The sequence below is a fragment of the Typopeltis vanoorti genome, chromosome 24 (genome assembly GCF_054136105.1).
Source record: "Typopeltis vanoorti isolate ZY-2024b chromosome 24, IOZ_Tvanoo_1.0, whole genome shotgun sequence".
Taxonomy (NCBI): Eukaryota; Metazoa; Arthropoda; class Arachnida; order Uropygi; family Thelyphonidae; genus Typopeltis; species Typopeltis vanoorti.
In genome coordinates, this window is record NC_143572.1 from 69,070,199 (window position 1) to 69,082,578 (window position 12,380).

Genomic DNA, 12,380 nt, shown 5'->3' on the forward strand with positions numbered 1-12,380 from the left:
TCTGCCCAGTGCTGTATACGGTCCCTCACTACTTTCTCCAAGATCTTAACAACTACTGATGACACACAGACTGGTCTATAATTAGACACTTCCAGTCTGTTACCACCCTTATGCAATGGCACTATCTTACCTTCCTTCCATTCCCTGGGCATCTTTGCTGAAGCCAGACTTTCATTGAAAAGCCAGGTTAAAGGCACTGTCAGTTCCCTAGCACATTCTCTCAAAACTCATGGTGAAATACAATCCAGTCCCAAAGCTCTATTGACATCAAGAGTTCTCAGTATCTGAAACACACTCTCCTCCTGTACCTCTAAACCCTGAACCTGCCCTATCCCTCTAGCATTAAAACTGACTCCTCCAGGATGAAATACTCCAATAAAGTGATCATTGAACAATTCCACTATGTCCTCTGCATCAATAACTCTATTCCCATTTTTATCCCACAATATCATTCTTCCACAGTCATTTCTCCTCCTACTGGCCACATAGCTAAAAAATTCCCTAGGATTTTCTTTTGATCTTAGGGCCAGTCTCCTCTCATATTCCAGTTTTGCTTTCCTTACCACACTAGTCATTCTTCTGGCCTGTGTCTTATATTCTTGAAGCATCCTCTCTTCACCTGTCTCCTTATATCTCTTCCATAGCCTCTTTTTCACATGCAATAACTGTTTAATATTGTTTGTCATCCACTTTACTCCAAATTGTGTCCTCTTATTCACTCGTGGTATACAACTTACCATTGCTGCTAACAAATATTCTTTCACAATTTCCCATGCACTAACGATATCCCGGCCTTCCAATTCCTCCCTCCATGAAACTTCCTGAAATTGACGTCTAAGACTATTATAATCACCTGCATTATAATTCCACATAAGTTCCCGTCTCTTTGATACTCCTGCATGTCTATTCATTTTCCAAGTCAAAACCATATGGTCACTCTCTCCAACTGGTGGGAGAGATGTCATCTCGGTTATTATCAACTCTTCTGATGCTATAACCAAATCTAAAACTCTTGAACCTCTTGTTCCCTCTGTTACATGTCGCCTAAGACATTTGTCCCTCAAGAATTCTAGAAATTCCATTCCCCTATTGCTACATGCATCTTCCTCTCTCCAATTTATACTACTGAAGTTAAAATCTCCCATAACAATCATTCTTCTTGCACTTGCCAAACTTAACTGTCTAAACATCTCCTGGTCCCCATCCTCTGTGCTCCTGGGTCTGTAGCAACACCCCACTAAATATCCTGTCTTGCCTACCTCTACCTCACACCATATGCTCTCAAAATCATTTGTCTCACTTCCTTCCAAATTCTCCACTCTTAGAGGACATTGGTCATCACTTATCATAAGCAGTACCCCACCACCACGCTTTCCCCTCCTATCCTGATGAAAAATGCTATACCCAGCGACTTCTATTCCTGTTATTATATCCCCTTCTGTCAACCACATCTCAGTGATCCCAATAATTGTCAGAGTTGGAGGAAATAAGAGATCTGGGGGTGATAGTGGATACCACCACCACGTTTTCCCCTCCTATCCTGACGAAAAATGCTATACCCAGCGACTTCTATTCCTGTTATTATATCCCCTTCTGTCAACCATGTCTCAGTGATCCCAATAATTGTCAGAGTTGGAGGAAATAAGAGATCTGGGGGTGATAGTGGATAAGGATCTGAAATTTAGGGGGACACATAGCCAAAATTGTGAAGACAACACCCAAGCTTCTGGGAATGATGTGGAGGACACTGACGTGTGAAGTAGGGAGATTCTTGTTCCTTTGTATAAGGCTTTGATTAGGCCACACATGGACTATTGTCCCCAGATTTGGTCGCCTGGTTTTCAGAAGGATGAAAAGATGTTTGAGAGGTTCCAGAGGCGACTGACTAAGGTATTTTCTGACCTCTGGAATGTCGAGTATGAGGAAAGATTGAGAAGATGCAATTTGCAGAGTCTGGCTGACAGGAGGAAGAGGGGAGATATGATAGAGACCTACAAGTTAGTAAGGGGTTATAACCAACACTGATCCTATAAGCTATTATAGGATCAGTGTTGGATAGGTTCTACAGAAAACAGTGGGAGATCAGGGGAGAACCAGAGGTCATCCCTGAAACTGTATAAGGAGGTTGTGAGTAGGGGAGGGACAAGCAGGTTTTTTTTCATGCAGAGTTGTGAATGATTGGAATGCCTTGCCTGAGAGTGTGGTCTCTGCAGAGAATTTGAGTGTGTTTAAAGAATGGTATGATGAGCTGTGTGTTTGATAAAATGACATCCTAGATAAGTCTTTGACTCCATAGGGTCTTGGGTAATAATACCTTATTGATTGAATACCTTATTAATATTTCATTAATATAAATATTGAAAAGTTTTATAAACATAGGCCATCTCTGTCTTACTTCTTGGATTTAGATTGTTTTTCAGACATATTTTTATTATCATTTTATTATCTTTGTATATATTTAATATTGCACGTAATAAACTATTAGGTATATTTATTCTTTGTAATATATCAAACTGTATATATCTTTTTACTTTGTCAAATGCTTTTTCATAATCTATAAACAAAAGATGAGTTTCTAAATTAAATTCTCTTCTTCTCTCTATAAGTAGTTTTAAACAATAACCTGCATCCATTGTAGAGTCCTTTTCTAAATCCATTTTGATATTCTAATAATATTTTTTCACTGTATATTTAAAATTTTTCATTAAGTATTCTACTATATATTTTGTAGCATTCATTCAATACCCCTGTAATTAGCAGGTTTTGTTTTACCCCTCTTTTTATATATAGGTATTACTATACTCATATTCCATTCTATTGGTATTTGTCCATTTATATATATTTTATTTAAAAAATAATTTCAAATTTATACAGTTCGGAGTTTATCCCATCTTCTTCTGATTTACCATTTTTCTTTTTTTCTTTTTTTTTACTTAGGTTGTCCTTTAATTCTTTCATTGTTATTATATCACTTAAGTTGTAATAAATTTGGTATGAAAATCAAAAGACAAAGACAATCCAAATATGCAGAAACATTGAACACATCAACTGTATCCTGAATGGTTAACCTATAGAACAAGTGAAACATTTCAGCTATTTAGGCACAATTTTTAGTGAAGATGGTAAATTAAATATTGGAATAGACAATAAAATTAGTAAAGCTGGTATGGTAGGAAGTCAACTGAATAAATTTATATGGAATAAAAAGAAATTAGTCAAAACACTAAATTAGTTGCATACATGACAATATTCAAACCAATTTTAAATTATGGATCCGAGAGCTGGGTTAGAAACAACACGCTTAATGAAAGACTGGAGACCTCTGATATGAGAGTTCTGAGAAAGTTTAGTGGAGTGAACAGATGGCAGTATCACATTAAAAATGAGGATATTATAAAATAACTTACTTGCCATTGTTAGCTCCACTACCACATTCAGGAATGTGTTGTAAGCCTAATCCCAGGTGGTATTTTCACTTAAAGAGAATGGAAGAAAGGAATGATTAGCAAAACAAGTGTTCTTTACCAGATTGGCAGAAAAAAGATTAGGAACACAGAACAGATAACAGATTAATTTAGAGGAAAATTGTTAACTCGAAGATAGTAATGGTGTAGCTTTTTCATGTAGTACTATCATAATTATTCTGTACACCTCCTGAGGATACATATCAGGAATTTGACGATGATGATAAGTGACAGATGAAAATTCATTATTGAGTTTCTAAGCCCTTCCACTTTCAAGTGGAAGAAAATTTAACATTTCATGATGGGATATTTTTCAAATAAGCAAATTAAGAATACACAGGCAAACACTAATTAGTTTATGTATGAAATGTTTGAGTTCTGACAGATACAAATGAAATGAGTACATACCACAGTTTCCTACTTTGATAAGTATATTCTCCTTCTCTAGCTGTATAATTCATAGTGTGGGAAAGCATGTAGTAAAGGGTACACTTCTGACTAGGGGTGAACATATTATATCTCAAATAATCTCTATCTGAATTCAACTTTAACAAAGTCTTTGTAAGGATGTCATGCGGCTTTTTTGTTGCATCAGTATCAAATACATTTATTCCAGCTACCATCATATACTGCAAGTCTTGAATACTAAATCTGAAATTGATAAAGTAAGGATTTTCATATTTAAAATTATAGCAAATAACATGATTTAATAATATTACTTTTACTATATTAGATGTAAAGCTGATTATACAAAAAAAAAGTGATGTACAATTTGTCTCATATAAATGTGCAGTTATTTATACTGAAAAAACAAAAGTGCTTTACTTACTTAGTTAAAAGACTTTCCACTATTTGTTCAATTGTTAGACTGGTATAGTTACGTTCTAGTTGTTCCACTATAGAGATAAAATACTCAATACTTGTAGACATTGGCAATTCCTGCCCATTTACCAAATCTTCTCCATTACTCTTATTATAGCACATCTTTTCAAACTCCTGACGAAAATCATTAAGTGACAAAGAAAACGAAAGTGTAAAAAGCACTCCTAGAAGTATAATAAGATATATTGAATAATACATCAACAAAAATCATGTCACTTTGAGTATCCTAAATAATAAATTTATATATGTCAATTTATTATTTATTTATTTATTTTTAAACTGGGAAGAACAGCTATACGATAGTAGCGACTTGAGATAAAGATCAAAAATAATGAAAGATATTGCCATAATGAAGCACAGACTGAAGAAAGTAAAAGAAGATATAAGAGAACAGACAAGCAAGGAAAGTAAAAATGAAGGAGCAGTAATGGATAGTCAGTGAAAAAGCAGAAGAGCAAGGAGTAAGATGTGGGAATGCAAAAACAGGGAAATGAGAGAGAGTGAGAGGGTGATACAGAACTGAAAGTGGGTAGGTCCAATGGTTGTCGTAGGAATGATGCAATGGTATAGGCATTGGCTATGCTTGAAAAAATACAGCATAGTGATCCAATCACAAAGGAGGTCAATACCTGGCAAGGAATTACATCTTAGAATTAGTGTAGGTTGGGAATCAGGAACAAGAAGAAAGACTTTGTTGACTGACTTGGTTTGTCCAAAAATGAGGACTATTATTATTATTACATAACACCTAAAGTCCAAGGACTCATTGTGGAAAGGCATTCCACTCTATGCAACTCACTGTCTCTACGCTACTAAAATCTCCATCTACAGACCTAAGCTAAAATTCACCAACTACATACAGCACCACTTACCATCACTAATAGTTTCCCTCCATAAATTGCATACATACTAGGATTTCCAATTGCCTGTATGAGGGATGAAAAACATGAGTTTAGAGGAGGAAAAAAACCTGCTATCTCCATATGAGGTTGGTTAACACTTCAATTGAAAATACCACATAAAGATTCCTCTAATCATGATGAGAATCAAACTCAACTCTTTTCCAACTGAAGGTCACAATGTGCCACAATGGATGAAATACTGATGAGAATACATGGAAGGATATGGTATTTTCAGTGCAGATAGGAAAGGCAAAAGGATGGGAGAGAATGCTGATGACAGCAGAGGAATTATATCCACTCAAGGTGGATATATAAGGAAATAATAGAAGCAGTGGTTCTGAGGCTGTATAGTGTAAGGTGGAGGCAGATGAAATGAGATGTTTAGCAGGATATGATTATAAGCATGAAAATGCAGAGTGACAGCTTTGAAATATTTCAGAAGAGTGACTTGGCGAATAACAAAGAGAATGATCATTACATGGGATTTTCCATATAGAAATATAGATTGGTTGGAGGTAGTATTTGGAAACAAGAAATGTCTTCAAATTCTAAGGAACAGCTACCTTTATAACAATATGTCATAGAGAGTATGTGGGATTGGATTCACCTAATTTTAACATAAGAGGGAATGTTATTATTAATGAGGTAGAAATTTTCTTTCTAGTGGCCAACTACAAGGGCACTGGTGAAAAAAGAATATATGTGAAACTATGTCCGTGTCACCACATCAGAAGGCAGCATGTAATGACATGGCAGAACGTTGCAAGGTACATGTGCCATATAGATAAGTGGTTCTGTTTTGTAAATAATTTATGATATCACTATCATTATTAGTAGTATTTTGATTGCTTTATTATTATTAGACACCTACAGGGAGTCCAAAGACTCATCGAGGGAGAGTGTGCCAACAGCATCAAACGATTGATCTCCTTCCAACCACTAACCTCACTCAAACTTGCTTGACATCTGTAGAAAAAACTACAGATATTTTCATGAGTGCTGATCCAGCAAACTGGTAGACACCAATTCCTCCACTTTATCTCAAGTCCCTACACAAGTGATCCCTCTCTCTCAGACTCACACCAAACATGCTGTGTCTGTCTTAGGCCTCTTCTACAGATATTTTCATGTCCACTGTCTCTCAAGCCTACAAACATTTACACAAGATGCTACTATTTGACATCTGTTTGCTGTCCAGCTTCAAACTACTTGTCTCGTTCTTCTCTTTCATTCCATTTACCTGTTTGCTTTGTGAGGAACTTTTTTTCCTCACACAGTTTAACAACGAGCCTCAAGTTGTTCAAAAAGCATAGCAAGTAATCAAGTTTCGTCTTGATTACTTGCCTATACTGATGTACTATAGGCTTTGCAATTTCTTGTGTGTAGGATTATATATAAAAAAATAAGTAAACATTTTAAATTGGCTTGTTTAGAGTTAATGCAATGGTAGATAAGATCAAAATGGAAAATGCTTTATCAACTACATATGATTGCCAATCAATCTTTTTTTGCTAAAGGAAAAAGAAAAGTTTCTGGGAGACAAAATTGAGTTGTGGCAGCTCATGGCTTGAAATCTTGGGGGGGCTGCAACTTTCGAAATATACATACACACTGTAAGTACAGTGTATAAGTGTTTGGATAAAATATCAAAATTATGGTAAAAAATAAACATGAAAAAATAGTTTATCGATAAAATTATGCAATTTAGTATAATTCAAAATTACTTGAAAATCAAATCCATTATCATAACCCCAATAATGTTCCAAAATAAAAACTATAACAAATGTTATGTCTTTAATTGTAATGTCCAAATATTTATAGAGACAGAGTAAACATGATAAGCACTATGAACACCCTACTACTGGTGCGAACTGCATATACTGTAAACAATAGTGGAACAGCGTGACAGACAATGCTGCATTACGCTAATAACTTGCATCTCACTATGACGTGCATATGCTTACGCATGTAGCAATATAGCACTGTGGTAAAACAGAGTGCTGCTAGCGTCCTTCGCCCTCCTAAGTGCTACAAGATGGATTTTTATTATTTTTTATACAAAATAAGAGAATAGTATAGGATTGTTGATGATAAAATTAAATATTACAAGCAAATATAAATAAATTAATAAATATATTTATGTATCAAGAAAAATTGTGGATGCTGCAGTTCTGCAGTGACTATGCACGAGCCGCCCCTGCTAGTCACAGAAAAGAATGGGCATGAAGGGCTAGAAAATGTTCCCCATATTCTAGAGAAAATGTGGAATATCATGTGCCATGTCCTTCACTTCAAGTACAAAAATAATGTGTGAATGGCTTTGAATAGTTTTATTTAAATAAAGTCTTAGTTCAAGTATTAGTTTGATTCTGCTCATAATGAGATTTTTTAAAATATTATTATTATTATTATTATCTGACCTCCATGGAATCAGACTCATCGTGGGAGGTCACTATTGCACACAATTCTTATCCAACCATGCCTTAAACTGATTCAGTACACATCTCTGAAAATACTTGATATTCAAAAGAGGGCAATCTGGTTAATTAGGACCCTTCTCTCACTTCAGTCACCATCTTATAGAACATATTATTACATTCACAACACACTCAGGCAATGCATTCCACTCACCAACCACTTTCAATGCAAAGAACATTCTCCTTGCATCCTCTTTATAGAGTTTCCAGCGATGGCCACTTGTTCTACCCCTCTCTCTCCCATTCTATGAACTCTTCCATTTCGACCTGATAACACCTGACTAGCTTATGTCTCAATCAAATCCTCCCCCCCGTTCTTCCTATTCATGAGGCTTTGCAACTTACATTCTCTCAATCTGCCCTTGTACTCCACATTGCAAAGATCACTGACCGCCTTTTGTGAATCTTCTCTGGACTCTTTCCAACATATTCTCATCACCATGAAAACCCAACAACCAAATCTGTGCACAATAATCCACATAAGACCTGATCAAGGCCTTATACAGTGGTATCATAACCTCTTTATTTCTGCATGTCAGAGTCCCCTCCACATAACTGCCATTATCTGATGTGACATCATCATAACTTGTGCAATGTGGCCCCTGAATTTCAGGTACTTGTCCACTATCACTCCTATATCTCTCATCTCCTCTACTTTTAAAGTTTCCCCACCAAGTATGTACTTTGCATCCCATCATTGCTTACCAAATCTCAAAATCCTTACGCTTTGCAACATTGAACTGATAGTCCCACTTACCTGTCCATTCATTTAATCTATTCAAGTCCTCCTGTAAGGCCATAACATCCACTTGACTCTGCATTGCTCTCCCTAATTTTGCATCATCTGCAAACAGCTGGATATCACTAGTGAAATACTTCCCAATATCATTAACATACAAATTGTACAACAATGGTCCCAAAACTGTCCCCTGCGGTACACCACTAGTGACCTTCCTCTTTCGAGCCACTGCACACCCATATACAACTTTCTGATACCTATCTGACAGCCAGTCACTGATCCTACTCAGAAGTCTATTATCCAATCCCATCTGTTTCAATTTATTTAACAGTTTGTCATAGAGCCTCCGTAGCTCAACCAGCATAGACGAAATCCTTTAGTAGGAAAGACCTGGGTTCGATTCCTGTCAGTGACATGAGGAACCTTTATCGGGTCTCTTTCGACTGAAGGCGAGTTAGCCAATTTCCTACGGAGCTCGGGGTTTTTTTTCACCTGGATACTTGGGCTTTTCATTCCCAGAACAGGCAAACATGGATTACAGTCAGGAATATTTAAGACCCAACCATAGGCCTGATTAATCAGCTAAGCTGGTCCCGAGCCCAGATTAAATTAGGGGAGAGGGATTGTGATGGTGCCGTACTTTCCTGTAAAAAGGTCCTCATGGCCGTTGTGTCATCATCCACTAAATAATAAGTTTGTCAATCAAAAGATTTTGCAAAATCCAAGTACACCACTTACATGTACTCCCCTGCATACCCAATATGCATCTTCCCTGTTCAAGGTAGATATTTTTTACCTTGGTATAGTGCATTACTAAATTAGTAAAACATGATCTCTCTTTAACAAACTCATGCACCACAGAGAATACAGCTGTTATCAACTCATTTTTGTATCCTACTTCTCATCAAGCTCTCCAGTACCTTCATCACAACTCTAGATATACAGATTGGCCTATAATTTGAAGCTACAGCCTTATCATGACCTTTATGCACTGGAACAATTTTACCCTCCTTCCACACCCTTGGAGCCTATGCTGCTGAAGACACTTATTAAACAGGGATGCCAGTGCTACTGCCAATCCCTGGAACATTCCCTTAAGATGCATGGTGATATGTCATCAAATCCTATCACCTTATTGATATCAGTTATTTCCTCAAATACCTCCTTCTCACTCACAATTAAGCCATCCTCTCCTATGTCCTCTACACTTAAGTTCCTCATGATTCCTCCCTGATCAGAATGAACACCCTTATAAATTGATCGCTGAATAGCTCACAGTGTCTTCTGCAGCAGTTACCATTCTACCACGCCAGTAGTGTCCGGCGCCTGTGTGCAAAACTTTAGTTGGCGCTCCTATCCCCCCCCCCCCCAATAAAAAGTCACTTTAAAAAAATGTTTTATTATTATTTGACACCTCCAGGGAGTCCAAAGACTCATCGAGGGAGAGTGTGCCAACAGCATCGAACGATTGGCCCTCCTTCCAACTACTAACCGCACTCAAACTTACTTAACTGAGCAATTAGTAGCAGAGGCTCTACCAATTGACCAACCTTCTATTTCCTCCTCTTGGGCACCTTTACTATATTGGAGCCTGTGTGCATCGCACACATTGCACATATGGCCAGCCCGCCCCTGTACTCTTCATGTAACTGATTATTACCATTATTCATTTTGTACTGCCTCCAAATGACCTTATTTTTCCAGATTTCATGCTTAAACTCTATATTCATCCATTTATACCTATCTCATTCAGACTTTTGGCCTTCAGAATACATTCACACATGGATGCTGTTATGTATTTCTTTATCTGTCCCCAAAGCAGCATTTATTTCCTTACCACTCAACTTCTTGTTCCATGCTACAGCTCTAAGCCTAAGCTTGTCGTAATCACAAACCTTATAATTCCATATATATCCTTTCCTCACAAAAGTCTTCATATGCATAGCCATAATCCTGGTGATCACTCTCACTAACTTGAGGAAAGTGTAAAACCCTACTCACTGGATTATATATCCACAAAGTTGTCAGTTTAATCTGGCAAAGTTCAAGGTTATTCACTTTGGGGTGGAAAGATTACATTCTCTGTTATATTGATGGCTGTGAATTACAGTAATCTGATGAGGCTAGGGATTTGGCAATGATGATATACAAACAGTTGAAGTTCGGCATACTGAAAAAGTTAGCAAAAGAGCTTAAAGTATTACTTGGATGTTGAAAAACACACTGAAAAGTGGAGAGAGAGAGAGGTTATTATTCCTCTTTATAATGCCATGATACAGTTGATTAGTCACCTATGTATCTTGGGGATGAGCATGTGGTGGAGATAACCAGGGTACAAGCAGAGATGGTAATGAGTCTATGGAGTGCTCCCCATGAAAACAGATTGAAGATACGTGTGTGTGGGATGTAAAGTTTGTTTACAGGCCATAAAGAGGGGGACATGATATTGAAACTTATTAAGTTGCTAGAAGGGTTCTATAAGATTGATACAAAACTAATTTTCCAACACATGATGAGTTGAGAGAGAACTAGATGTCATCCCTGGAAGTTGTATAAGAGTGGAGTTAGGAAAGTATGCAGAGAAGATTTTCTGCCTGGAGAGAGTAGTGAATGACTGGAATGGATTGTCAGAGGTAGTTGGCAGTGCCCTGATAATGAATGAGTTTAAGTCAGGTATGATAGGTATTATATGAATAATGGTCAGTGTGGGCTTCCCACAGTAAGTCAACTAACTCCATGGAGATGCCTGTGTTGTAATAATAATATCTTACATTAAAACTGGAAATGCATTTTCTAATTAAATTCATACACCTAGTAGTTATATCAACATGAATTCAGTGATAGATATGGTGGTAAATCTTAATAAGAAGTCATCTATGGTTGTGTTTACCACCTCAATCCTTTGGCTATATTCACAATTCACAATTTCTTGTATACAGCTACAGGATTGTTCTACAAAATCCCATTGGTCCTCCTGAAGTGAAATGAAAACATAAAACAAATGCCAGTCTGGTTGGCTGAGTGGTTAATGTACCCACTCTCTAATCAACAGGCTGTGGGTATGTTTGTTTATATTTGACATGTTTGTGATTGTCTTTAGGTGGGAGATGAATTTCATTGCCTGGTGTGAGACCACTGTCCCACTTATTGGAGGATTGAAGTGGCCTGAAAAAAAGTTCCTGGTTTAGTCTCTAGAGCTAGGTTTCCAGCCTATGAAAAAAATTAAATTAAAAATTCTAATAATATATATATATATATAAAACTGATAAAAATATAATACAAAAATCCTTAGCCTACCACCAATAGTACAAAATGTACTATTGCAAATAACCCTCTGTGGGTGGGAACAAAAAAGGAGAAAAAAAATGAACAGCAGAAATCTCAGATTCATTACAATAGCTAACACAATATCATCACAGATACCACATACCCACCCAATTGCAAACGTGTATATCCATGTACTGAATGACTAGCATATGTCACACATTACAGATATACACCGATTACATAGAGAGCAACACGGATTATTATTATTATTATTATTCAGGACCACCATGGAATCATAAGACTCAATGTAGTATACCCATCTAATCTATCATAAATACTCCTTAAATTCATTCACAGTTCATGCTCTCACCACCCTATTAAGAACACATTCCACAGCTCAACCATTCTCCATGCAAAGAAACCATTCCTCACCCTCTTGCTCACAACTTTCAGGAATGGAAGTTGCTCTTTGTTTTGTAATCTGTATAACATTCATTCATTATTCTTGTTTCTATTTGCTTTACCAAGTTATTATACTTTATTTTGATTTGTATTTTACATTACTTAATATGTTACTTTCTTTTTATATTTATTGAAAAAAAAACTTATATAAGTTTCGGCATAACATCAAAATCATAAAACTAAAAAC

General features: G+C 36.5%; 1 protein-coding gene across 1 annotated transcript in view; it reads right to left on the reverse strand.

The window, feature by feature from the left end:
• Nucleotides 1-12,380, reverse strand: part of LOC150093385 (uncharacterized) — a 334,426-nt gene that overhangs the window by 302,263 nt on the left and 19,783 nt on the right. The window contains exons 3-4 of the mRNA XM_090414082.1: nucleotides 4,294-4,510; nucleotides 3,873-4,115 (exon numbers count right to left, since the gene is read on the reverse strand). Of these exons, the coding sequence (XP_090270208.1) occupies nucleotides 3,873-4,115; nucleotides 4,294-4,510 (460 nt within the window). The remainder of the gene's footprint in view (nucleotides 1-3,872; nucleotides 4,116-4,293; nucleotides 4,511-12,380) is intronic.